Source organism: Myotis yumanensis, unplaced genomic scaffold, assembly GCF_028538775.1.
Source record: "Myotis yumanensis isolate MYYU_CA2020_CCGP unplaced genomic scaffold, mMyoYum1.0.hap1 SCAF_19, whole genome shotgun sequence".
Lineage (NCBI taxonomy): Eukaryota > Metazoa > Chordata > Mammalia > Chiroptera > Vespertilionidae > Myotis > Myotis yumanensis.
In genome coordinates, this window is record NW_027223770.1 from 25,842,831 (window position 1) to 25,869,070 (window position 26,240).

General features: G+C 45.2%; 1 protein-coding gene across 8 annotated transcripts in view; it reads left to right on the forward strand.

The window, feature by feature from the left end:
• Window positions 1-1,933: 1,933 nt before the first annotated feature.
• The window catches only part of DEPDC5 (DEP domain containing 5, GATOR1 subcomplex subunit), a 62,215-nt gene continuing 37,908 nt past the window's right edge, over window positions 1,934-26,240 (forward strand). For 7 of the 8 annotated variants that reach the window (XM_070399484.1, XM_070399487.1, XM_070399486.1 and 4 more), the window contains exons 1-21: window positions 1,934-1,960; window positions 2,794-2,916; window positions 6,150-6,237; window positions 7,009-7,055; window positions 7,328-7,413; window positions 8,246-8,329; window positions 9,665-9,714; window positions 11,778-11,847; window positions 13,653-13,731; window positions 14,640-14,701; window positions 16,533-16,602; window positions 16,897-16,969; window positions 18,038-18,141; window positions 18,665-18,739; window positions 20,290-20,424; window positions 21,480-21,541; window positions 21,807-21,880; window positions 22,608-22,677; window positions 23,907-23,943; window positions 24,891-25,011; window positions 25,569-25,789. In XM_070399484.1, the coding sequence (XP_070255585.1) occupies window positions 2,859-2,916; window positions 6,150-6,237; window positions 7,009-7,055; window positions 7,328-7,413; window positions 8,246-8,329; window positions 9,665-9,714; window positions 11,778-11,847; window positions 13,653-13,731; window positions 14,640-14,701; window positions 16,533-16,602; window positions 16,897-16,969; window positions 18,038-18,141; window positions 18,665-18,739; window positions 20,290-20,424; window positions 21,480-21,541; window positions 21,807-21,880; window positions 22,608-22,677; window positions 23,907-23,943; window positions 24,891-25,011; window positions 25,569-25,789 (1,666 nt within the window). In that variant the 5' untranslated portion in view covers window positions 1,934-1,960; window positions 2,794-2,858. Of the gene's footprint in view, window positions 1,961-2,108; window positions 2,143-2,793; window positions 2,917-6,149; window positions 6,238-7,008; window positions 7,056-7,327; window positions 7,414-8,245; window positions 8,330-9,664; window positions 9,715-11,777; window positions 11,848-13,652; window positions 13,732-14,639; window positions 14,702-16,532; window positions 16,603-16,896; window positions 16,970-18,037; window positions 18,142-18,664; window positions 18,740-20,289; window positions 20,425-21,479; window positions 21,542-21,806; window positions 21,881-22,607; window positions 22,678-23,906; window positions 23,944-24,890; window positions 25,012-25,568; window positions 25,790-26,240 lie in introns of those variants that run through there. The other variant, XM_070399485.1, reaches the window with a different exon arrangement.

Here is a 26,240-nt window from a genome sequence, read left to right on the forward strand (position 1 = left end):
AGTTCACTTATAGGCTATTGTAGGTGCTGTTGGGATGAATTCACTAGAAACTCACTTTAGAACATTTCTACATTTACAGAATCTGCTTCCTCAAGTACTTCCTCAGGCAACTATTTATCTATAGAAGGGGATCTGAGAAACCCAGAATTACTGGTTTGTCCTTCTGCCTCAGGCTTTAATATGACTCTGCAGAGCACCATTATTGATCTCGTCTTTATTTAAATATGTGATTATTCTGTACATTATGGAATTTTGTATTAATTTTGACTTGAAAATATTGCATTCAAAATATTATTTATCTTGCTCACTGAATTTTTGGGTACATCCTGTAGGTGGTTGTAGCACAATGGTGGTAGAACCAAGGCAGTTGGAGTCCCAGTCTGGGAGCTCCAGCCTCCCCTTACCTTGACCAGCTTTAGACAAGTGTTTTGTTTTGTTCCCCCCCCCCCCCCAAAAATATATTTTTATTGATTTCATAGAGGAAGGAGAGGGAGAGATAGAAACATCAATGATGAGAGAAAATCATTGATCGGCTGCTTCCAGCTCGCCCCCTACTGGAGATCGAGCCTGCAACCCAGGCATGTGCCCTTGAGTGGAATCGAACCCAGGACCCTTCAGTCCACAGGCCCATGCTCAATCCACTGAGCCAAACCGGCTAAGGCTAGACAAGTTTTTTTAAAATCTCAAACCTTAAGGTGTTTCTCAAGTTTATGCCAAATTAAAAAGTGGGATATTTTCATTTCTAAGATATGAGACCAACCTTGGACAGCTCTCAGGAGATGGAATCCAATTCCCCTGAGAGCGAGGAGAAGCATCCCATTAGCCACCTCACGGATGGAAGGACTTCCCATCAGCCATTGCTGCTAAGGACGGAAAACAGCCTCGGGCGGGGGGGAGGGTCTGGGTGTGTCTCTGAATTGGCAACATAAAAAGTCTTCAACATGTAACATTTTGTCCCTGAAAATGTTTGGAACTGTTGCAGTTCCCTTGATTATATGTTTCCCTTAAATATATAGAAAAAATTACAATGATTTAATATTTAACCTCTGAATCCTAAAGTAAAAGCATGGATGCTTAAGGAAGCTCTTACTTGTCTTGCAATTCCCAAGTCTCCTTGCAGGATGCAATACTTTTTTTCTCTTTCGGCCTTCCGAATTTCCCCGAATATCACAGTCAATCAGATAAATGTTTTGAGCCCTTGGGTGTGACAGGAAGATGCTGGTTAAACCTTTGGACTCAGCGGGGTCAGGATGCGTCCTTGCTTTCTTCCGAGGAGTTTCGGGTTCCCAGCCTGTTCCCTGGTGCCTGAAACACACGATAGTATTTGCCACCTAATAGGGATGTGCCGATCACATAAGGACGTCTGTGAAAGCCATGGTAGCTATTATTATGAATAACCAGGCCAGCACACACGTTATCTGGGGTTTGGAAAAGGCTTTGTAAAGCCCCTCAAAACGGGTACTTTCCAGCAGGGGCGATCGCACTGAGTCACACGTGCTTCGCCCTTCGTATTTTACCTAAGTTCTCCCAGAAACCATGTTGGGCCTCTCAGTAGCCCCGGTAAGGCCGGATGAGGGTCCATACATAACATTCCCCTTATAGGTCCGGGGAGGAGACTCTGCTGAATTTGCCTCGTTGGGGGTACCACTAAGTTGGAAACGTAGATCTCAGGCTCGTATTTGTTTAGAAATGACTAGAAGGTAAAGGCATTTCCTCTAAGCGGCTTACTGAGGTCTTCAGGCCTGCACAGCGGGAAATGCACGGGGCAGCGGGAGCAGGAGTCTGCACGCGACGCCCCGCCCCGCCCCCCGCGACGCCCCGCCCCCGGCGCGAGGCCCGGATGCGGAAGTCGCGCGGACACCGAGACGAGGCGGAGGCCGGGCCAGAGCGGCCCGGGGCGGGTGGGCGGGAAGGGGGCGTAGCCGCGGGGCGGAGCCACCGGCGCGGCGCGGGTTCTCAGGTGAGCGCTCCTCCGCTGGGGCGGGCGAGCGGGTCGGCGGCTGGACCTCCGGCACGAGAGCTGCACGGGGCGGGGGGCGACCGAGGCGTCGACAGGGGCGCCCCGAGGAGGCGCGAGGGACCTGGCGAAGGTCCGGTCCTCGGGGCCCCGGGCTGAAGCGGGAAGGGGGTCCGGCGCTGCGGGTGAGTGGAGCTGCCAGCCGGGGCCCGGGTTTGGGGAACAAGAGGGAGGCCCCACCCCCAACCCGCTGTGTGACCTGAGACCAGGCTCTGCACGTCTCTGAACCTCAGCGGCCTCCGCCGTGAAATGAGTGAACGTGCGGAGGACCCGCTGCGAGTTTGCACGGATGGAGGTGCGGGGCATGAACCCGCGCCTTCCTCCCATTTATGCTCTTATTTGCCCTCGACATGGATGGCCAAACAGGAACTGTGGCCATGCCTCTCAGCCTCCCGAGAGGTTTTGGCCAAGTCAGCTCGCCCCGGCCCACGCTCTCCTCCCACAGAAGGAGTGCGCTTACCTTTTCAAAGCGCTTGATGACTTGAGTGTTATTGGTGGAGATGGAGGCCAGGTAATGAGTGCCCCCTTCTCACTCCAGGAGTGTGATAGAATGAATGTCTTCTTCTTGGAGGAAGGACAAGAGCGTGGCCCCCAATCCTCTCGTCCCCCAAATTCTCTGGTCCTCTTTGTCCTCCATCCCTCCTTGGAGGCGTTATTTTTCATCCACGGGTTTGGTGCCACCTCTTCCCTGAGCAGCAACGGTTTGTGCAGGAGGTTCAAATCGAAGAGCAGTTGCAAGGCGAAGTCTGACCGCCTTTTTGTTTGTGTTTCTCAAGGGCAGGGAGGCAAGATGACTTCTCTCCCCCAAGCCTGGAACAGCTGAAGGAAACCGCCGTGCAAGATGAGAACCACAAAGGTCTACAAGCTGGTCATCCACAAGAAGGGCTTTGGGGGCAGTGGTCAGTATCAATTGGGCGTTGTGTGAGTTGGCCGAGGTCCTGGTGTGTCCAGTGCCTTGAAAATGACACACTGGCTCGTGTGACCGTGAAGGCGAGACAGGAAACTTGTCTGAGCGAAGCAGCAAGTATAACACCGTAGTGGAAGGGCAGTAGGCGCAGAGAGTACAGACCTTTTCTTTCTTTCTTTTTCTACTTTTTTTTTTGTTGTTGTTGTTAATCCTCACCTGAGGATATTTTTCCATTGATTTTTTAGGGAGAGTAGAAGAGAGAGGGAAAGACAGAGAGAAACATCGATGTGAGAGAAACACATTAATTGGTTGCCTCCTGCACGAGCCCCGACCAGGGCCCAGGCCCGGGAGAAGCCTGCAATCAAGGTACCTGCCCTTGACCGGAATCAAACCTGGGACCCTTTTATCCACTGAGCCAAACCGGCTAGGGCCAGGCCTTTTTTAAAAGCATTTGCACTTGGACCTATTTTTTAAGGTTTTTTTTTTTTTTTTTTTTGATTTCAGAGAGGAAGGGAGTGAGAGATAGTACATCCATGATGAAAGAGAATCAGTGATCAGCTGCCTCCTTCACGCCCCCTACTGGGGATGGAGCCCACAAACAGGCTGACCGGGAATCGAACTGTGACCTACTGGTTTGTAGGTCAATGCTCAACCACTGAGCAATACCAGCCAGGCTGTACTGACTTTTTTAAAAAAATATATATTTTATTGATTTTTTACAGAGAGGAAGGAAGAGGGATAGAGAGTTAGAAACATCAATCAGCTGCCTCCTGCACACCCCCCACTGGGGATGTGCCCACAACCAAGGTACATGCCCTTGACCAGAATCGAACCTGGGACCCCTCAGTCTGCAGGCTGAGCCAAACCGGCTAGGGCTGCACTCTGACTTTTAAGGAACATTGTGAATATTACCAATTAACACCTTTCATTTGTTAAATTGAAGGGTGTTAAATCAGCCTGCACTGGTTTGGCGGAAAAGAGAAACTTACATTCAATGAGAGAGAAATAGCAGATGTGCATGAGACAGGTATGATCAAAGCATGAAGCTTTGCATGGCTCTGAGGCCATGTGAGAAGGGGCAGAAACACGGCATGTTGTCCTGCGCTAACCAGAATCCAGAGTGTCAGCTCTGCCTCTGACTTTCCCTGTGATCCTGGCCAGCCCCTGGTTTATCGTATCTACACATCCACGGGCCTTATGTCTTTTCTCTGAGCACTTGAGTCTATAAATCTGCAGCAGAGGACACTTAGTAATATGATTTTTTTGCTAAATAAATAATTTTCTCTTCTGTCTTAACAACCTTATTTGCTTCAGCAATTGGAATTAACAACACAATGAGTTGTTTTAAAATTGTATTTTAGTATGCATTTGCTCCAAAGGCAAGGGCTGCCAAAAAAGGAAAAACAATCGTGTTTTTGTTGTTTTTTTTAGTATAGTTTTTATTGATTTCAGAGAGGGAGAGAGAGATAGGAACACCAATGATGAGAGAGAACCATTGATCGGCTGCCTCCTGCATGCTCCGCACTGAGGATTGAGCCTGCAACCCAGGCATGTGTCCTGACTGGGAATTGAGCCATGACCTCCTGGTTCATAGGTTGATGCTCAACCAATGAGCCACGCCAGCCCGGTGGAAAAACATTAGTTTCTCTGTCATAAGATGTTGTGGTGGTCAAGTTAGGTGATGTATGGAAAGTACTTAGCAAAACACCAGGCTTGTTAGTGCCACTCCATAAATGTAGCCACTATCATGACCAGGACCAGGGTAACCAGGCATTGCTATACTTAAAACAACTTCTGCTAAAACTCACCCTCTGTGGTTAACATTATCCTTGGCGTGCGGCTGATGCTGCCTAAACATGGGGGAAGGAGAACTGAACAGCCAACACAAATCACGTTTGGTAGAGGGACGGATGCCACAGGGTGGGGCACAAGTAGGTGTCCAGTTGTGAGTACACGAAACACAGAGTTTATTCTTGTGTTATTACTTATTAATTTTTGTATTATTTTCCATACGAACACCTGGAAACCTACTTGTGCCCCACCCTATGTGGTAGTAGACACGATGCATACAAGTCTGCTTTTTCCTGTTGACGAGGCCCAGGTGGCTAGGTGCTGTACCCTGTTTCCTGTAGGATTATAAATAAAAACACATCCAACCACTCTCAGGTGCACACCTGTGCCAAACATAAAGGTTATGAGCATGATAAGGTCTCTTGTCCCTGAGGGGCATTCAGCTTGAAGAGACAGACGTGCAAAAAGGAAATGATAAGGTGAAGCAGAAGGAATGCATGCTCAGGGAGCTTCATTCGGACGGTGGGAGTTGGGACAAAACTGTCATAAAACAGAGGATTTGGCATAAAACTGTCAATGGAAACAATATGCCACAGAAGCCCTGGCCGGTGTAGCTCAGTTGGCTGAGCATTGTCCCATGCACTGAAAGGTTGGTTGCTGGTTTGATTCCCCACCTGGGCATATGCCCAGGTGGTGGGCTTGATCCCCCTGGTTGGGATGCATGTGGGAGGCAGCCAGTCGATGATTCTCTCTCACGTGGATGTTTCTTTCTCTTTCTCCCTTCCTCTCTAAAATCAATAAAAAAAATAACTATATATATAATAAAATTTGGGATTAACCCAGTGCTTTGGTTCCCAGGCTGAATTTTGATTGGATCTGATTATGTTTGAAATTTAGATATACTTATTTGTCATGATTTTAGCTTAGTTAAAGGCCATGTCTTTCCCGAAATATCAAAAGAGAAAAAAAAAAAATCACTCCCATCTTTATGGCTTTGAGTATGTTGTATTTGCAAGAGTTCTCTCCCAAACAAAGCACGAAACCATGTCCGCCCTTTATTTTAAGGGTCTCTTTGGATCTTAATGTGAATGGTATCGGAAGTTTTTTCCATTTTATTTGGCTTGACTTTCATGACATATGAGAGGTGGTGGGCGTTAGGTAGACGGAGCTCTGGCCTAAGCAGTCAGTCCTGGCTGTGCTGTTACTAGCTGTTTACCCTTAACCTGTTCTAGGGTATATCCTCATTTCTGCTAGATCCAAAGATTCATTGTGAGGGTCGTATGGAGACAGTACCTTTGCATCATTTTGGATAAATATAAGGGATTGTCCTGTCATACCCGCCCGAGGGGGTGGGAGGACCCAGTGTGAGAACACGTACCACACCTGTCACTCACGTGAGTGTTTCCTGCTGGGGACGGCCGAATTGTCTTTCAGATGATGAGCTGGTCATGAACCCCAAAGTGTTTCCTCACATCAAGCTTGGGGACATTGTGGAGATTGCTCACCCCAACGATGAGTACAGGTGAGTGCCTGACAGGTCAGGGGAGCTGACTGGCGGCTGTTTCCAGATGAGATTTTGTTTAAGGGGCTTGACTAGCAAGACAGCTCTTTGCCTTGGGATAAAAATGCTCCTGCCTCTAGGATGCGGTAAGCCCATCATCTTTTAAAAAGTGGTGCATTCTTTCTGTTTTTTTTTTTCATTCTTTCTGTTTTTTATTTGTTATTAATCCTCACTTGAGGACATTTTTTCCCATTGATTTTTAGAGAGAGTGGAAGGAAAGGAGGGGGGAGAGAGAATGAGAGAGAGAGAGAGAGAGAGAGAGAGAAGCGAGCATTGATTGGTTGCCTCCTGCACAAGCCCCAGCTAGGGCCAGGCATTGACCCTGCAACCCAGGTATGTGTCCTTAACTGGGAATTGAACCCTCGACACTTTGGTGCACCAGCCAGCATTCTAACCACTGAGCACACTGGCCAGGACCATTCTTTCTGTTTTTGAAGCCGAATTGACAACTCTATGAAAAATTCTGGCAGGCTGGAAAAGATCAATGGGGATGCGGGGGAGGGGAAGAGGACCTATGTAATACTTTCAACAATAAAGATTTTAAAAAGAGAGAGAGAAACATTCTGTAGCATTTTTCCATTTCCTTGAGTGTAGGTGCAGGATTACTTTGTTGTGCTGTAAGTTACAATATGTCCAGAGTCATTTGTTTACCTTTTAGAGGGGGGTTGCATGAAGAAAGCTAATTAGTTACTGCTTATAGCATCCCATCTTTTTGTTGCTTTTTCCCCCCAGCCCTCTGCTTTTGCAAGTCAAGTCACTTAAGGAAGATTTACAGAAAGGTAAGAAAAAGTTCCATCTCTCTTCTCTTAAGATTTTTATACTTTACTATCCCAGACACTGCAGGAAACACTGCAGGCTCAGGTCTTTATCTGCTTATGTCATCTGGAAAGCAGAGAATTCTAAATTTTAAGCTCCTGGTAGGCAGAGAGCATGGCTCATCCATAGCAAAGGGTCAGTTGTGTTGCTTCCTGAACGTCTGAGTATTTATGAATTAGAATATATGTACCTGCTTTTTTCCAGAATGTATTACTAGATTTCTTCTCTGTTTCAGAAACTATCAGTGTGGACCAGACCGTGACCCAAGTGTTTCGTCTAAGACCTTATCAAGATGTCTATGTGAATGTCGTAGACCCTAAGGTATGTCTTTGTTCTGGACCTGAATATCTTTCCGGGATGATTAGCACCCTTCCTTGAGGTTATGCCTCTAAGGAAATAATGAGTTACTTACGTATAGTGTCAGACTATGAAATATGCAGTCACATGTAGGTTATTTAGATTAACCTAAGTTGCATTTAAAATGCCCCCCCCCCCTTTTTGCCCCTCTTTCTATAAGGATGGAATCTTTTAAAAAAATATTTATGTGTGTGTGTGTATATATATATTTTCTCCTCCCTTTTTAAAGATTTTGTGTATAGATATCTGTGTGTGTTTGTGAAGCTACAAGTAAAGTTTTCTATTAAAATACTAAATTTTCTTTATAGTCTCGCGCGTCTAGAAACAATGCTATAATAGGTAAAAATCTTCTAGAAGGTATTATTGACATTATCTAGGGAAATAAAACAAACCTTGATGTCATATTTGTGTGTCAGAATTAAGACTAAAACAACACAATAGAGTGTACAGGTGATGTACTGTGGAATTGTGCATCTGAAACCTGTATAATTTTATTAAGCAGTGTCACCCCAGTCCAGTCAATAAAAAGAGGAAAAAACTGAAACCCAGAACTAGTACTCTGGTGCTCTTGGCACTTAACCGTGATTCAGCTGCTATAGCCTCTGTTACAGACTCATCACCTGTTCTCAGAAACCGTTGTCGGCAGGATAAAATCTGTTTGTCATGGTGCTGCTATTGGATGGTCTTCCAGTAATTTCTTTTTTGCCAAAAGGTGTCTCCATGTGACGGGCATTATCTCATGCCCGTGCAGTGAGGCAGAATGATGCAGAGGGATATGTTTGATTGTCTTTTCTAGGATGTGACCCTTGATCTAGTGGAGCTAACCTTTAAGGATCAATATATTGGCCGTGGGGATATGTGGAGACTAAAGAAAAGTTTGGTAAGATACGATTTTTTTAAAGTCTGTGCCTTTTTATATTATATTAATAATCCATGTTCTCATAGAGATTAGAGGATCCAGTAAGGGAGAAGAGCTTACAGTCATTTCAAATTGCAGCATCACAGACAATTATTGGGAACATTTTCTGTATCTTCCTCCATTACTTTTCACCGTGTTTTTTATTTTTTTCTTCTGGGAATCGAAACTGTGACCTTCCAGTGCTGGGAAGAGGCCCAACCAACTGAGCCGCACTGGCCAGGGCTTTTTTCCTAGTTTTTTCTTTCTATTTTTTTTTTGGCTTTGTTTTGCTTGTCTATTATCGGAGAGTTTTACTCTGCATTTTTGGTTTGAATGGGAAATTATAATATTATTTGACATTTGAATAAAACTCTAGTTTTCGAATTTTCCCTTGTTTTCATTTGCACCTCACATGTCCTCCTTGTGGACAGCTATTTATTACCCCTAATTTTTAGATGTGAAAACTGAGATTGAGATGTTAGGTGATTGGCCGAGACTAGAAGGCTAGGAGCAGTCAGCACTGAGCTAAAACCCAGACCTCACTGCTTCCAGGTCAGACTGCTTTTGCCGTACCCTCCTCCCATTTTCCTTATTTTATCTTTAATTTACGTTTTCCACCTAAAATGATGAGTTCATCAAAATTGTGAGCTGGTGCTGAAAATTCTCCTTATTGGATTTTTTTAGTACTATGAAACAACAAATTATAGGTGGAATTTCCACGCAGTGCATATTTTCAGAAAAAAAATCTTTGCTCATTTTTTTTTTTTGGTTAATCCTCACCTGAGGATATTTTTTCTTTGATTTTCAGAGAGAGTGGAAGGGAGGGGGGAGAGACAGAGAGAGAGAAACATCGATGTGAGAGAGACACATCGATTGGTTGCCTCCTGCACATGCCCCAACCAGGGCCAGGGATCGAGCCTGCAACCAAGATCCGTGCCCTTGACTGGAACCAAACTGGCTGGGGCTCTTTGCTCATTTTCAGTGATAGAAGGAGGGTTCTATTTTCCGAAATGAGAGCTAACATGAGAACGAAATGTTCTATATATGAGTATGTAAATTTAGGTACGCATGCAAACACGGTGAGGATAAGTATATCGGTGAAGCTGGCTGCTTATCCACCTGGTCTTTACTATTGTCTGTACTTGCCAAACTCTTAAGACCCTGCTGTTGGACCTGCCCCAGCAGGCTTTCCTATAAAGCTGTTTCTCCCAGGCTAATTGAACTTGGGGTTGTTAGGAGGGGTGAGACAGCCTGGAGCCTTTCTTGATGACCTTTTATGGCCCCGATGTATTGTTAAACCTCCCCCTCTTCCCTTAGGTCAGCACATGCGCCTACATCACTCAGAAGGTGGAATTTGCTGGCATCAGGTAGGTATTACATGACTCTCAACTTATCGGCTAGTCAGTGGGAGCAGGATGTAATGCAGCCATGGGGCTGCAGACAGCATTTGAGGCCAATGGATGACCCTATAATGAAATACACAATAGTTTAAAATGTTAGGTTCTTTTCTGGCTAAAACAAACCAAACCCCGCGCCGCCCCCCCCCCCCCCCCCCCCCCCCCCCCCCCCGCCCCCCAAAATGCACCAGAGTCCAGGCAGCTGCTGAAGCCACCTGGTGTTCGGTAACAAAGAAGGTCTAGACTCATAACTTTAGAATTGGGAAAAGCCTCAGATGAACATACTTAATCAAACCTTTTTTTAAAAATACATATTTTATTGACTCCAGAGAGGAAGGGAGAGGGAGAGAGAGATAGAAACATTAATGATGGGAGAGAATCATGGATCAGCTGCCTCCTGCACCCCCGCCACTAGCGATTGAGCCTGCAACCCAGGCATGTGCCCTTGACTGGAATCAAACTCAGGACCCTTCAGTCCACAGGCCAACGCTCTATCCACTGAGCCAAACTGGCTGGGCAATTCTGCCTTTTTAACTGTATTGAATTACTCTTGATTTATTAAAGTTATTTCTATATTTCAGTTTGTTAAGAAGAGACCCCCCCCTTTAAATTAAAAAAGCACGCTTCTATATACATAGTAAAGCTGGTGGTACAAAGATGTGTATAATGAAATATATAATCCTTTTCCTTAGAAGACACTGTGTCTTTCCTGAAATTTGTTGCACATGTACAAGCATATTTGCACCTGGTTGGCTCACTTAATCATGTTAAGGTTGAGAGGTGGGCTCCGGTGATGTAGCCTGAAGTTCCCCATCAACTTTTTACCTAATGGTTTTATCCACTGATGATTGTTGTGAGATGGTGGTTTTCTAATTCAGTCATTCTTTCTACATTTATTAGCCAGGATCATTTTGAAAAGAACTTTTATACCAGCTACTAGGGTTGTTTGATTGGTCTGAACTACTTAATTGGGAAAGAAAAAAAGGATAAGGGGATTTTTTTCCCCAAAAAGGGATGTTTTATGATTCAGCCATAAATTGGACGCGCAACCACTGCGCATACTGGCTGGGCTGTCTTGGGTTTGTTTTGACTCATAAGACCTGAGGATATTTTCCACTGATTTTTTTTTTTTTAGAGAGAGAGAAAAACATCATGTGGGAGAGGAACATTGATTGGTTGCCCTCCGGGCTGGTCGGTGCTAAAGGCCATGTTCTTTCACTGTTCTACCCATTTTATAGTCTTAACAAGTGGCAGACGAGAAAACAAGAAGCCCCCAAAACACAATAGCAAGTTGCCATGAAAATTATTCACTAGATTGACCTCCTTGTATAGGCCAGTGGTTGGCAAACTCATTAGTCAACAGAGCCAAATATCAACAGTACAACGATTGAAATTTCTTTTGAGAGCCAAATTTTTTAAACTTAAACTATATAGGTAGGTACAGTGTTATTAACTTAATTAGGGTACTCCTAAGGCTTAGGAAGAGCCACACTCAAGGGGCCAAAGAGCCGCATGTGGCTCTCGAGCCGCAGTTTGCCAACCACGGGTATAGGGCCTCTGTCCCTTCTTGCCTTCTAACTGCCTATCTTCTAATCCTGATATTAAAGATGGATTTTGTTTCTGTTGAGACTGACGGTGTTAAAACTGGGATTAGCAGAAATGCTCATCAGTGCTTCTTAGTTGTTTTTTGTGACATATGGACCCTTTTAAGATTTGACAAAAGCTGCAGTACTCTGCCCAGAACAAAATTTGCATCACTGGAGAGGGTTCATGGCTTCCCTGTAGCCTTTTTTTCAGACCCACGTGCTGTCTGTGGATGCTCAGATTAAGAGTTCCTGTTGTGCATAGACAACATGCTCTAGGAATTCCTCATGTTGTGTAATCCGTCCATGGCACTATCTCTGGAAATCTGTAGCTGGCCAGGTCACTTGCGTAGAAGTAACAGAGTAGAGTGAGCTGCCCGGAAGTCACCACCGTGTCTTCATGGTTCATGTAAGACTTGTAATAACTTGTGTGTGTGTTTCTCCTTTCAGGGCACAGGCTGGTGAGCTGTGGGTCAAGAATGAGAAGGTCATGTGTGGTTATATCAGTGAAGATACCAGGGTAAGATGGAGAAAATGTGTTGTTGTTTTTTTGTTTTGTTTCATTTCCCCGAATCGTGATGTCTAAGACCTGAAATAAAAACAAAACAGAGAAACAAGCAAAAATTACTTTATAACCAGTTCAAGTACCTGGTTTTCCAGCCTCCAAATTTTTAGAATTAGAAAACATAAAAAGAGAGGGAGTATTAATGTCTGTAAGTTATTTTTATATAGAAAAAAATACGGTGGGTTGATTGATAGATGGCGAGGGATGGCTAGATGGTGATGGGTGGTATGTTCAGTATAGGATTTAGGTGGTGGGTATGTGGGTGGCTGCTGTATGATTTTTAAAAAAATCGTTTTTGTATTTTGGAACTTTTAATAATAAAATAATAAAAAACACCCCAAATTCTAAATTAAGAATGGCAACATTAATATGGCTATATTTCTACATAGATATTGAAATATGATAGAAAAAGTTATAATCGACATTAACTAGAAGGTTTTAAAGTATCTTTGAAAGAGACTCAAATATAGTAAATGACTAATTCACTTTATTATTTTTTAAAATATATTTTATTGATTTTTTACAGAGAGGAAGGGAGAGGGATAGAGAGTTAGAAACATCGATCAGCTGCATCCCCAGTAGGGGATGTGCCCACAACCAAGGTACATGCCCTGGACCGAAGTCGAACCTGGGACCCTTCAGTCCGCAGCCCAGTGCTCTATCTACTGAGCCAAACCGGTTAAGGCTGATTAATTCTCTTTAAAAAAGGAAGACAAACAGCCCAATTGACGAATAAACACGTGAGAAGATGTTCTATATCATTAGGGAAATGTCAGTCAAAACCCTACTGAGCTACCACCTCAAACTCACTAGGATGGCTATGATAAAAAATTTTAAAAAGGAAAATGACAAGTGTTAGAGAGGATGGGGAGAAATTAGAACCTGCACACACTCCCGGGGTGAATGTAACATGGCACGGCCACTGTGGAACAATTTGGCGGTTCCTCCAAAGGTTAAATGTAGAATCACCAAATGACCCAGCCATTACACTCACAGGTACATGCCTGAGAGAATTGAAAATATGTGTTCACACAAAAACTTGCATACAAATGTTTGTAGCGGAATTATTCACATAGCAAAAAGTGGAAACAACCAGGAATGCCCATCAGCTGATGAGTAGGTAAACACAGTATGGTATAGCCATACAATAGAAGGTTATTCAATTAAAAAAAGAATGAGCCCTAGCTGGTTTGGCTCTAGGTTCAGTGGGTAGAGCGTTGGCCTGTGGACCGAAAGGTCTCGGGTTCGTTCCCAGTCAAGAGCACATACCTCAGTTGCAGGCTCCTCCCCAGCCCGGACCCTGGTCAGGGCTCCTGCAGGAGGCAACCAATTGTGTGTTTCTCTCACATCGATATTTCTCTCTGTCTTTCCCTCTCTCTTCCACTTTCTAAAAATCAATGGAACAATATTCTCTGGTGAGGATTAAAAAAAAAAAAAGAGGTGATGATTCATGCTGAACCTTGAAAACATTATGCCAAGTGAGAGAAACCAGTTAGAAAAGGCCACAGATTGTATGATTCCATTTATGTGAGGTGTTCATGTTCACAAGAGACAAATCCACAGAGACACGGAAGAGGGTAGGAGAGAGTAACTGCTAGTGGGTATGTGTTTCTTTTCGGAGTGATAAAATGTCCTGGCATTAGCGCTGATGGTTGCGTAACATTGTGACTATGCTAAAAACCACTGCGTTCATTAAGAATGGCGAGCTGAAACTCTACATCATTGCTTTTCTAATGCAGTCATGTTTTCGTTTATTTCAGGTGGTGTTCCGTTCTACGTCGGCTATGGTTTACATATTTATTCAGATGAGCTGTGAAATGTGGGATTTTGATATTTATGGTACTGTCCCTAAATGCTGGCTGTCACTGCTAATGGGGAGAAGTTTCTGGTTTCTCCCAAGTTGTTATCATTGACAGTAAGCCCTTGACATTCTCTAACGATGTGTTCCTGGGATTTTTACAAATCCTCAAACGCTAAAACAAACAAACAATTTATATATTTTCCATATACTGAACTACATGACACGTGGCAAAGCTTTAAAAGGTAAACAAAAAGATAAACTAAAGCACAAACACTCATAATGCCAGTAGATCTTTAATTGTCCTGTGACTGCAGGGTCAAAAGTCATAAAGAGAGTGACTCTGTGAACCAGTACTTTCTTTGCTATCTTTCATTTCTCGTCCTATCATCCCGGAAATCTCATTTTATTCGAACGATACAAGTAGAGAACAGTAAAGGTGCTAGGCAGTGTGGATACTGTGTCCAACACCAGCTTCATGGTGCACGCAGTTCGAATTTGTGTTTTATAAAATTACAAATTCCTTTTTTCCTGCGGGTCATCAAAATCACTCAAAAACAGCAGGAACTGAAAATGGTAATTCAGCCAATGCCAGGGTCCACCTGATCATCTAATGAACTGCACGCCTCCCTATGAAAATGATCATGTTTGGAAATTAGATGGTTCTCTCATTTTGAAGACCCACCGTATTTTCCAGTCGTCAGAGCTTTTTCAATCTTGCATTTTACCTCGAAGCCATGGCCTCTCACTCAGTGAGGTGAATGCTGAATTTGACCCCATAGAAAGTCTAGGTTGAAACCCCTTTTGTATGTCTGGCTTTTATGATCTCGTTTGAGGACGTAGCAGAACCCGCCTTCTCTTGGACTAGTCCCATTCCTGTGACTTTACTGAGAGGTAATTGTCAGCAAGAATGACAGATTGTCCTCACCCTCTTCTTGTTCCTTTTCAGGGGATCTGTATTTTGAGAAAGCTGTGAATGGTTTCCTTGCCGATCTCTTTACCAAGTGGAAGGTATGTTTCCTCTTATGTACTCAGTCTCATCGAGCAAATGTTTTCCAATGCAGATTTAAAAAATACACTGTTTCTATTAAACTGTATTTAATTGAGGTATCTTAGCTAAAGCCTAAGTTGATGAGACTCGATGTAAATTACTTTAATCGCCTCGACATTGTAAAAAGCATTTATGAAAAACCCATAGTTAATATCATACCCAATGTGAAAAGACTGATAACTTTCCCCCTTAAGATCAGGAACAGTATAAGGATGCCTGCTGTCACCACTAGTACTCAACATTGTCCTAGAAGTTCTAGCCAGAGCAACAACATAAAAAGAAACAGTGGCCCTGGCCGGTAGCTGGATTGGTTCGAGCGTCATCCTGAGATGCCATGGTTGTAGGTTTCATTACCGGTCAGGGCACATCCAAGAAGAAATCAGTGAATGCACAAGTGGAACAACAAATCTATGCCTCTCTCTTTCTCTCTCTCAAATCAATAAATAAAATTTGTTAAAAAGAAGTATTTGAGGTCACACATGTGGCAGAAAAGAGCATGGAGTCTGGATTCAGATAGACTGGGATTCAAATTATGGTTCAGCTCTGATTAGCTTCTTTATATTTGAGAAGAATTCAGTCTCTCTGAGCCTCCGTTTTCTTATCTATTAGAATCGAGATGATAATAATAGTCACTAACTCACAAGGTGTTTTAAATTAGCTGCACATAGTCAGGTCTCAGTAGGGTCTGGGTCTCAATGTAATCTAAGTCTCATCCTCTTTCCTCAGCAACATAGGGAAAATGTCCTCCAGCTCTGAAGGTTAAAGAAAATAGAAATTTAATGCTTGCCCTCAGAGAACTTACGGAGATTGGATATATGTATTTGAAACAGCAGCTAACCATACATTTATTATTATTATTATTATTGTTATTATTATTATTATTTTAACTATACATTTTAGGAGCTAGAATGTTGTTTACTTTTGAGTTTGGACCTGGAAGGCGGGCTCCCTGTTGCAAGCCAGATTTCATGCCACCTGTAAACACTCCACTTCCTTGGTCTCCAGGCTCCATGGGAGTGCTTCTCACTAGTCCCTATCCCAGTCCAAAGGGAATGCATTGCCTTGGCTTCAACCCCTGCCTCTCGAGCAGCCCCCAGTCCTCATCCTATGACAGTGACAGGATGTGGGGGTGTCTTTGAGTCTGACATCCACCACCAGCAGTTCTGTTCACGTTCCCTAAACTGCACGTATGTAGAAATTAGAAAACACTGCCTGGCCGGCGTGGCTCAACGGTTGAGCATTGATCTATGCACCAGGAGGTCACGGTTTGATTCCAGGTCAGGGTACATGCCCGGGTTGCGGGCTCGATCCCCAGTAGGGGGCGTGCAGGAGGCAGCCGATCCATGATTCTCTCTCCTCATTGATGTTTCTCTCTCTCCCTCTCCCTTCCTCCCTGAAATCAATAAACATTATTTTTAAAAAAACAACAACACTGACGCAGATATAAATACCATGATCCTTAGACACTGGGCTGGTCTATTTCATGCCAAATCAAGAGCTGGGAGGCAGGGACCTATACTTTTTTTGGTGATTTGCAGCTTTCAAAGCATTTACCACGTGCCTGGAGCTTGAGGTAACTTGCCCATGGTCACGTAGTGCTAAGTCTCAGCGCCAGGACTGAGTCCAGCAGCGCTCTCTTCATCGCCTTGTGCAACCTGTAATTACCTGATGTTATCTGAGACTGTCTACCCACCATGCCTCCTAGCACTGAGAATGCTGCGTTCATGTGGGCTGCTTCATGTGAAGGAAATGGAATAAACCTGAGCCTTCTTTTTCTCTACTCATGCCTAGGAGAAGAACTGTAGTCATGAAGTGACAGTGGTCCTATTTTCTAGAACTTTCTATGATGCAAAATCGCTTGGTGAGTACGTCTTTCTCCTAGTTCTTTTTTTGTTAAGCTCATTCATTCCTTATTATCTTCTTTCCCTTTACTCCATCTTGCTCACCCTTCCTGTTCAACGGTCGGTTAAGTGGCAAATAGCACAGCCCCTTAGCGGGTGCAAGAAGTCCGTGGGCTGTGATTCATCTTAAACCAACTTCATAGACACATCATGCTATTTATTTATTTTTGTGATGCAAATGTTCAACCCAGGAACATGGGAGCAGAGAAACTGAGTCTCTCTTTTCAATCTCATCTTTGTTTTCTCTGTTTCAGATGAATTTCCCGAGGTAAACCGAGCCTCAATTCGGCAGGATCACAAGGGGCGATTCTATGAAGACTTTTATAAGTATGTTTTGGGTCCTTCACTAGAAACCCATCTCTTTGTTTCTTGGTGGTTTCTTTCCTAACTTTTTTTTTTTATAATTAACCTTTGTATTTTGGAGTAATTTTAGGTTTACAGAGAAGTTGCAAAGATAATCTAGAGAGTTCCCATATACCCTTCCCCAGTTTTCTCTGTTAACATGTCATAACCAAGGTACATTGGTCAAAACTACAAGAACATTGCTATTCACTGAGTTTCAGACTTTTCTCAGTTTCACTAGTTATCCATTTACGTATTCTGTTGTTCCACAGTCCAGTCTAGGATACTACATTGCCTTACGACTCCCCAAACTTTTTGTGGGAAATATTTCAAACTTGCAGAAAAGAATGAGTAATATAATGAACCCATATACCCAACGCCTGGTTTTAACAGTTGTTATATTAGTTTCATCTGTTCTTTTTGTGGCTAAATTATGTTTGAGAGTAAATTATAGATATTATAACATTTTGTTCCTCTGCATATCTTAAGAGTAAGGGCATTTCCATGTATAATCACAGTGTAATCACATATATACCCACAATTTTTTAAAATCATAATCACCTTTAACAAAATTAATAATAATTCTATAGTATTATCCAATATCTAATACATATTCAGATTTCCTTAATTGTCTCCAAAACTTTTTTGTTTGGTCTGCTTAAGCAATTTCCCCTTTCTTCCCTCCCCTCCCCCACCAAGTGTTGACTTAATGGAGAACCTGAGTCAGTGGTCAGGTACATGCCCTTAACTGGGAATCAAACCCACAGCCCTTAGGTGTGCGAGCTGATACTGTAACCACTGAGCCACACCAGCCAGGCCAAGGCAATTTTAAAATATTTTCTTCATTTCAATCTATGTGGTTATTGACATTATTACATTTCTTTGTTAATATTTGTTAAATGTACTTGACTTTATCACTTATAATTGTATGATAAATTTCCCTAACTTTGGGAATCCCATCTCTCTTCTCCTTTCCTTGCAACCCTCTAAGGGACCTGCTGTCCTGTGAGTAGTAGTTGACTGATACCTGTTTCATGATGATGCTCCTTTCAGAGTGGTGGTGCAGAATGAGAGGAGAGAAGAATGGACGTCACTCCTGGTGACCATTAAAAAACTCTTCATCCAGTATCCAGTGTTGGTGCGACTGGAACAGGCAGGTACTGCATCCATGGGGTAGAAGGTGCAGCGGGGAAGAGAGGTGTAGGACAAGGCTGGGAGAAGAGGTTCATGCTTGTTCCCCTTCCAGTGCTGTGTGTAGTTTCTGCTTCCGTCAGGTTTCTTTAAAAAAAAATTTTATTTATTTATTTTTTTTAATTGATTTCAGAGAGGTAGGAAAAGGGAGAGAGAGAGATAGAAACACCAACGATGAGAGAGAATCATGGATCGGCTGCCTCTTGCACGCCCCACACTGGGGATTGAGCCTGCAACCTGGACACGTGCCCTGGCCGGGAATCGAACTGTGACCTCCTGGTTCCTAGGTTGATGCTCAATCACTGAGCCACACTGGCTGGGCTCAGGTTTTTGCTTCTGGTTGGGTCCGATTGTTCATTACACATGCAGTAGGTTCGATAATGTCCCCACTGCAGGGTATGGGGGTGTCCTGTGGAGCCAGGCACCTTCAGCTTGCTTTACAAGACTTTCTCATGAGCTGTTTTCCTTCTCTTGTGTCTCTCGCTTCAGAGGGCTTCCCTCCAGGAGACAATTCTACCTCAGCACAAGGGAACTACCTAGAGGCCATCAACCTGTCCTTCAACGGTGAGTGAGTTCAGCGCCACCGTGAGTAGGCATCCTGCTGACCGCATGACTCTGAACTTCTCTGTGTCGATGCCAAAGACCCAGGCCTGGTTGGTGATGTTCACACCGCCTACCCCCCAAATTAATTGAGAGCATTAACTTCTGACGGCCAAAATGTAGCTCTTAGGTCTTCTGCTGGGAACTTAACTTGCTGTTCTCACCTGTTTCTCAGGGTAACCTCAGAGTAAAGCGCTGGGGATCCTCTTGGCTCTTTGTTTTACTAAACTATATTCTTACTCTTTTTCACCCCGGCCCTCAGCTGCTCCCAGGCAATGTTTTCAATCAACTTTTTAAAAAAATTACAAAAGTGACCCGTGTGCCTAGACTTCAAGTCATGGAGAGGGATAGTGAAGAAATTCTCCCCTTCCTGCCACTGTCGGGCTCCTTCTCAGAGCGGCGTTGTTAAGAGTGTGGTGGGATTTCTTCCTGATGTTTGTCCCTACATTCCTCTGTTAGTTTGCAAACACCAGAAACCTACTAAATTCATTTCAACAAAAAGGGAAATTTACTCTACAGGTACAGGGGCTCGGGGGGCAGCCGAGAAAGGCTTGAACCCCATGTCGAAGGATGTGGGGGCCAGGGTGGCTCTGGGAAGCGCGGCGGCAGGAATTCCTCGAACTGTGTTCATGTCCCAGCAACCCCGGCTCTGCTCTCTGTTCCGAATTCCACGTTCCCAGCAGAGAGCATCTGATCGGACCAGCCCCGGTTAGGCATCTGTCTGGCGCCGACCAGCGGTGGAAGGGACCCTGTGTGGGCACTTCACTGTGCATATCACCCTCCCACGGCCTGCACTCGGGCGCTGGGCATTCCAGAGCCTGGGGTCTTTTATTAACGAGTCTTCTGTCATATTTGGATATCACTGATTTTCCATAGTGAGAATTTCACAGGCCAGAAATAAAAATTAACTTGGTTCTGGCCCATCTCTTTTAAATATTGTCCGAAATTAGTATTTGATTCTGTTTTTAAAAATATATATTTTTATTTATTTCAGAGAGGAAGGGAGGGGGAGAGGGAGAGAGAAACATCAACGATGAGAGAGAATCACTGACCGGCTGCCTCCTGCACGCCCCCCACTAGGGATTGAGCCTGTAACCCCGGGCATGTGCCCTTGACCAGAATCAAATCTGGGACCCTTCATTCTACAGGCCAACACTTTATCCACCGAGCCAAACCAGCCAGGGTAGTATTTTATTCTTAGAAGTTTTAATGCTGCCTCATTTGTGGAAACTAATGACATGAAGTTTGAGCCTATAGGGCTGGCTGCACAAGGCAAGTATCAATGGAGAGCAATGAACAAAGGCGACAGTGACATAGTCTTGTGTGAGGCAGTTCTTAATGTAAAAGGGGACAGGCAGGCATGCGTGTGACCAACTAGAAACCAGGTCAGCATGTGGCAGTTGCTCTGGTAGCGATACAGGTAAAATGCTCCGAGAAGAGAGGGTCTTGCCCGTGGCTGGTTTCCCAAAAGCTGTAACATCCCCATTGGAGGATTTCTTTTGCTTCATTTCCAGTGTTTGACAAGCACTACATCAACCGCAACTTTGACCGAACTGGGCAGATGTCCGTGGTGATCACGCCTGGGGTGGGTGTGTTCGAAGTGGACCGTCTACTCATGATCCTGACCAAGCAGCGGATGATAGATAACGGTAACGCTCCCTGGGAACTGCTGACTTCCCCTTAGAACTCACTTCCCCTGGCTCTGTGCATCGGAGGTCGGGGAGTGTGAGTGGTGTCAGGCGACAAAGAATTCCATGGTCAGAGTGGTTTGGGAGAACTTGGGTCATACACATTTAAGCCCATTCCCTAAGTTCAGATTTTTTTTTAAATATATTTTTATTGACTTCAAAGAGGAAGGGAGAGGGAGAGAGAGATAGAAACATCCATGATGAGAGAGAATCATTGATCGGCTGTCTCCTGCAGGCCCCCTACTGGGGATCGAGCCCGCAACAGGGGCATGTGTCCTTGATCGGAATCAAACCTGGGACGTTCAGTCTGCAGGCCGGTGCTGTATCCACTGAGCCACACCAGCGAGGGCCCTAATTTCAGATTTTAATATGTCAGGGTTCCCTGCTTATCTCTAAAGGGCATACCTGGTGCCCTGAGTTTCCCAAACATATTTGACACTGGGGAGCCCTTGTGGGGGTGATCGTTTTCCAGGAACCAGTCCATCAGCCACACGGGGAAGCCCCATCAGATCGTCCAGTGCAGCCCTCCCTCCGTGGGGTGCTGTGCTTCCCCAGCTCGCACCCCGGGCCCCCATTTCATCTGTGCTTCCACAACAGGATGGGGCTGGGAACGGAAATGCCAATTGCCAGTAAAGACGCCCTATTAAGTGACTGGAATCGTCTGGCTTTTCACGGAGATGACAAGGTTCCTTTCCCTGTCTGGCCTTGACCCTGGTCATGGAGGCCTGTCTGTCTGTGTGGCAAATCGTGATCTGCAAGGCAGGCAGAGGCTGACTGTTGAGCACCAAATAGTGGCAGGTGTGACAGACCGGGGAACAGGAACAGAGAAAGAACAAAACACATCTATGTACTTCTTTGCTGCGTAGGCAGCACAGGGGGTTGTAAATCCTGTCACGGAAAGTTGGCTCTGCCTCAGACCCCGACCCAGTGAGATAACCTCGATAATAGATTGGAGCACTGATCTCTGCCTCTCCCCGCCTCGCCTCTCCCCAACCTCTTTTTGTTTTGATTTTTAGGAATTGGTGTGGACTTGGTGTGCATGGGGGAGCAGCCGTTACATGCCGTCCCGTTGTTCAAGGTAATTTGGTTTTGGATCGCTTACTGAAGGCCAGTTTCCAGGGCTGGGATGGTCTTGAGAATAGTTTTCATTAAAAACAAGAGTTGGGCTCGGGGGCGGGGGCGGGACGGGGGCAGGCTGCAGAGGTGAATGGGGGGGAAAGGAGGAGCTGTGTAATACTTTGAGCAATAAAGATGAAAAGAAGGAAAAAGAGAAACAGAAGTGGAGCAGTCGCGTGGCCTACTTGTTTTCGTAGCTGATCTGTGCCTGACTTTCTTGCTTGCAGCTGCATAACCGGAGTGCTCCTTGCGATTCCCGTCTGGGCGACGACTATAATATTCCTCACTGGATCAACCACAGGTGGGCGTGATCTTGACTCGTGGTATGTGACCAGAATGTCAGATAACTTCCTTGCCATTTTCTCTGTAAAGTCTCTTGTCAAGATGTGGAAAGCAAAGCTCTAGCAGTTGCTTAAAGCTTCTCTATGTACATGCCTGACCAGCATGGCGCAGTGGTTGAGCCTCGATCTATGAACCAGGCGGTCACAGTTTGATTCCCGGTCAGGGCCCAGCATCACGCCAAGCATCTGGGTGAAAAATTATTATGGCGTAAATAGATTTATCTCTGCCAGAAGAAGGAAATTCTAATCCAGTTAGGAATCAGAACTAGCACGAACACAATTGAAAGCATAAGTAATGCTTTATAGTAATTACAAAAGAAGTTAGAATTGGGGAGACCAGGGAAGCCTGAGACAAAGGCATTCACGAGGCGGCTGATCCAGGGCTGCGATTTCAGCTGTGTCTTGAGGTTTAAAAAAGAAGGGGGTTCATGCCCTAGCTGGTTTGGCTCAATAGATAGAGCATCAGCCTGCGGACTGAAGGGCCCCGGGTTCGTTCCAGTCAAGGGGACATGCCCGGGTTGCGGGCTCAGTCCCCAGTAGGGGGTGTGCAGGAGGCAGCCAATCAATGATTCTCTCTCATCATTGATGTTTCTACCTCTCCCTCTTCCTTCCTCTCTGAAATCAATAAAATATATATATTTTTAAAAAGGGTGTTTAGATTGATGACCCTGTTTGTTTCTTTCACAGTTTCTACACCTCCAAAAGCCAGCTCTTTTGTAACAGTTTCACCCCCCGGATAAAACTGGCCGGAAAGAAGGTAGGTGTCACCCGCCAGCAGAGCCTTGAGGGACTGTCACACACCCAGGCGGTTATTTTGGTCCTGAGAAACTCCCTTTCCCCCCAGGGAATAAATAAGTTTAAGAAATTGTTTTAGAACTTTTTACAATTCCCAACATTAAATAACAAGGCAAACCCCCGTATGTAAGAAATACCTTTGGCAAAAATATGGCCAAAGAACTATTTTTAGTTTTTAATAATAAAAAGAACTATTTTTATTATGATGTGACTGGTATGTTCACCCACTGAGACCTCTCAGGTACCGGCAGGGACAAAGACAGGGACGTGTTGCAGCAAAGGGGAAACAGGTTAAAAAGATCACATCCTAGCAGGTCATTAAAGAAAGGCGCGTTCAGACAGGAGTGGGGACTCATATTTTTGCTTACCAAACCGAATAGGTTTAAAACCCATTAATAATTAGGCCAGACGTCTGTGAAATGGGTGCGTGAGTATCTGGTTTGTGTCCGATTCTTATGAAAAGCAGTGCAGCGTGTGTATGAAGAGCACACCATTTTATTTCCGGCCACGTGGTCTCAGGAAATAACTGAGGACATTGAATCTGAGTAGACCTCGGTCTATTGTTTTGTTCTGTTTTTTTAAATATGTCTTTATTGATTTCAGAGGGGAAGGGAGAGGGAGAGAGAGATAGAAACACCAGTGCTGAGAGAGAATCATTGATCGGCTGCTTCTTGCATGCCCCCTACTATGAACCGTGCGTGGTTCATAGGTTGACACTCAACCAGTAAGCCATGCCGGCTGGGCTAGTTTTATTCATAATAGTGACAAGTTGAAAATAATAAGGAAATGGCTAAATAAACTATGAAATGTCCACTCAATAGAACATATTTGCAGCTAACAAAAATGCCACTCTTACGAGTCTGAAGAGCTGACCTTAGACTTCGGCTCTGCCACCTGCTAATTGTGTGCCTTTGAACAAGTCCCTTATTCTCTAGCCTTCCCTGTGAAGTGGGGTCCAGGGGTCCCCTGGGTAGAGTTGTGAGAGCAAACAGGGTATGAGGCGGGAGGAAAGGCCCTGGCAGGGCTGGAGGCCACGGTAGGCAGGCGCCTGGCGTGCGCTCCCGCCTTCCCATCAGTGTCAGGGATGAGACGGTCTCCCCCCTGGGGAGCGTCCACCTGTACTGCTGTGCCTTGTGGTCAGTCCTGTTCCACCAGGGAGGGGAGCGATTAACTCTCTCTTTATTTCTTCAGCCTGCCTCCGAGAGAGCGAAAAATGGCCGTGACACGTGTGAGTATCTTCCTCCTTTCATCTCTTGAGAAAGAGTCAGCCTGCCATGGCAACAGAGGATGTGAGCTCACATAACAGTTCACAGCCACGTTGGGAGACCTGGGTTCCTAAACCACCTTGTATATATTTGTCCTATCAGCTGCAAGATGGATGGTAATGACAGGCCAGTTGTAGGGCTCAGGGAGAACGTTTGAAAGTACGATATCATCTTCCTATGATATCGTAAGAGTGGGATTACAGAAGAATGAGGTACTGCCATCACCTCGCCTCTACTTAGTGTTAATACTTTTCCTACATCCTTTTTTTTTTTTTTTTTTTAATATAGTTTATTGATTTTTTACAGAGAGGAAGGGAGAGAGAGAGAGAGAGAGAGTTAGAAACATCGATGAGAGAGAAACACCGACCAGCTGCCTCCTGCACATCTCCTACTGGGGATGTGCCCACAACCCAGGTACATGCCCTTGACCGGAATCGAACCTGGGACTTTTCAGTCCGCAGGCCGATGCTCTATCCACTGAGCCAAACCGGTTTTGGCCCTACATCCTTTGACATATAAGTCATATGTCTCAATAACCTGGTGAATGGTTATCATCCTTTTTAAAAAATATATTTTTGTTAATTTTTAGAGAGAGAGGAAGGGAGAGGGAGAGAGAGAAACATTGATGTGAGAGCAGAACATCTACCGGCTGCCTGCTGCCTACCGGGGATTGAGCCTGCAACCCGGGCCTGTGCCCTGACCAGGAATCAAACCAGCAACCTTTTGGTGCACAGCAGGATGCCCATCCAACTGACCCTCACTGGTCAGGGCATCTCTCTTTTTTTTTTTTCAGGGGGAGATGATGATGATGATGATAATCATTATGTCTTGCAGATTTTGATGAAGACCCTTGGAAGGCATCTGGTTAAAATGAGTTTTGGTGACAATTCATATTATTTGTGTGTTTCAGCTCTTGGGACTCCAAAAGAAGCCGAGAATGCCCTTCCCATCCAAGTAGATTATGATGCCTACGACGCTCAAGTGTTCAGGCTGCCAGGCCCATCCCGGGCTCAGCGCCTCGCCACCTGCAGGTTTTCTGCCCGATTCCCTTGGGGGTGGATATAAAAACTGCTTGAGAAAATGTGAGGTCCGGCAGGGACCTTTATGAGAGCAACCTCGAAAATGTTTTCAATTCAAATTAGCCAAATAGCCGGGGGTGGGGTGTGGGCAGGCTGGAGAGGATGGGGGTTCTCTGGGTCAGCCATTTTGTTAGCTCTGCATTTTTCTGCTTTTTACTAGACACTCGGACATCTCATTGGGGATTTTTTAATATATAGTTTTACTGATTTCCAAGAGGAAGGGAGAGGGAGAGAGAGAGAGAGAGAAACATCAGTGATGAGAGAGAATCATGGATTGGCTGCCTCCTGCACGCCCCACACTGGGGATCAAGCCTGCAATCTGGGCATGTGCCCTGACCGGGAATCGAACCCTGACCTCCTGGTTCATAGGTCAACGCTCAACCACTGAACCACGCTGGCCAGGCTCATTGGGGACTTTTGTTACTGGTTTCCCAAGTAGCTTGGGCTGGTGACAGGTTTGGGGGCAGCATCCCTTCCTTGGCGGTAACTTGTCCTCTCTCCCGGGTCAGGTCTGTGCGCGAGCAGGAGAGTCACAGTCGAAAGAGTGCCAGCTCCTGCGACGTCTCCTCCAGCCCTTCCGTGCCCAGCCGGGCGCTGCCCACGGAGGAAGTGAGGAGCCAGGCTTCCGATGACAGCTCCCTGGGCAGGAGCGCCAACATCCTCATGATCCCTCTCCCCCACCTGCACCAGTATGAAGTCAGCAGCTCCTTGGGCTACACCAGCACTCGAGGTCAGAGCCAAAGCCCGGGCCTAGCTGGGCAGAGCTGGGCGCAGCTTCCTTCCTGCAGTGAGGGGTGGAGGAGTGGGGGATTGTGGCCAGGAGTAAGTCCACGTTTAATGATTTCCATGCCAGTGCAGTGAGTACAAACCACCTGAGCTGTCCGTCTGTGTGCCTACGAGGAAAACCAAGCAGGTTTAGTGAGCACATGGACTGTCTCTGCCAGGGTCTGGCCCGCTGGTCATCCAAATATATATATTTTATTGTTCCTCTCACATGCAGAACATACCCACCCCATCTCCACGGAGGCAATTCAAGTCCTGCCCTTGACGTATACCAGCTTAAAGTGCAGGGTCTTTAAGTCTAGGCGATGTGTGGTGCTCCCCGTCAGTTTGGATGTGGCTTCATTGGGCCAGTCATTTGGGGACCGAGACTAAGTGTTTAAAAAGTAAACACCCACGGT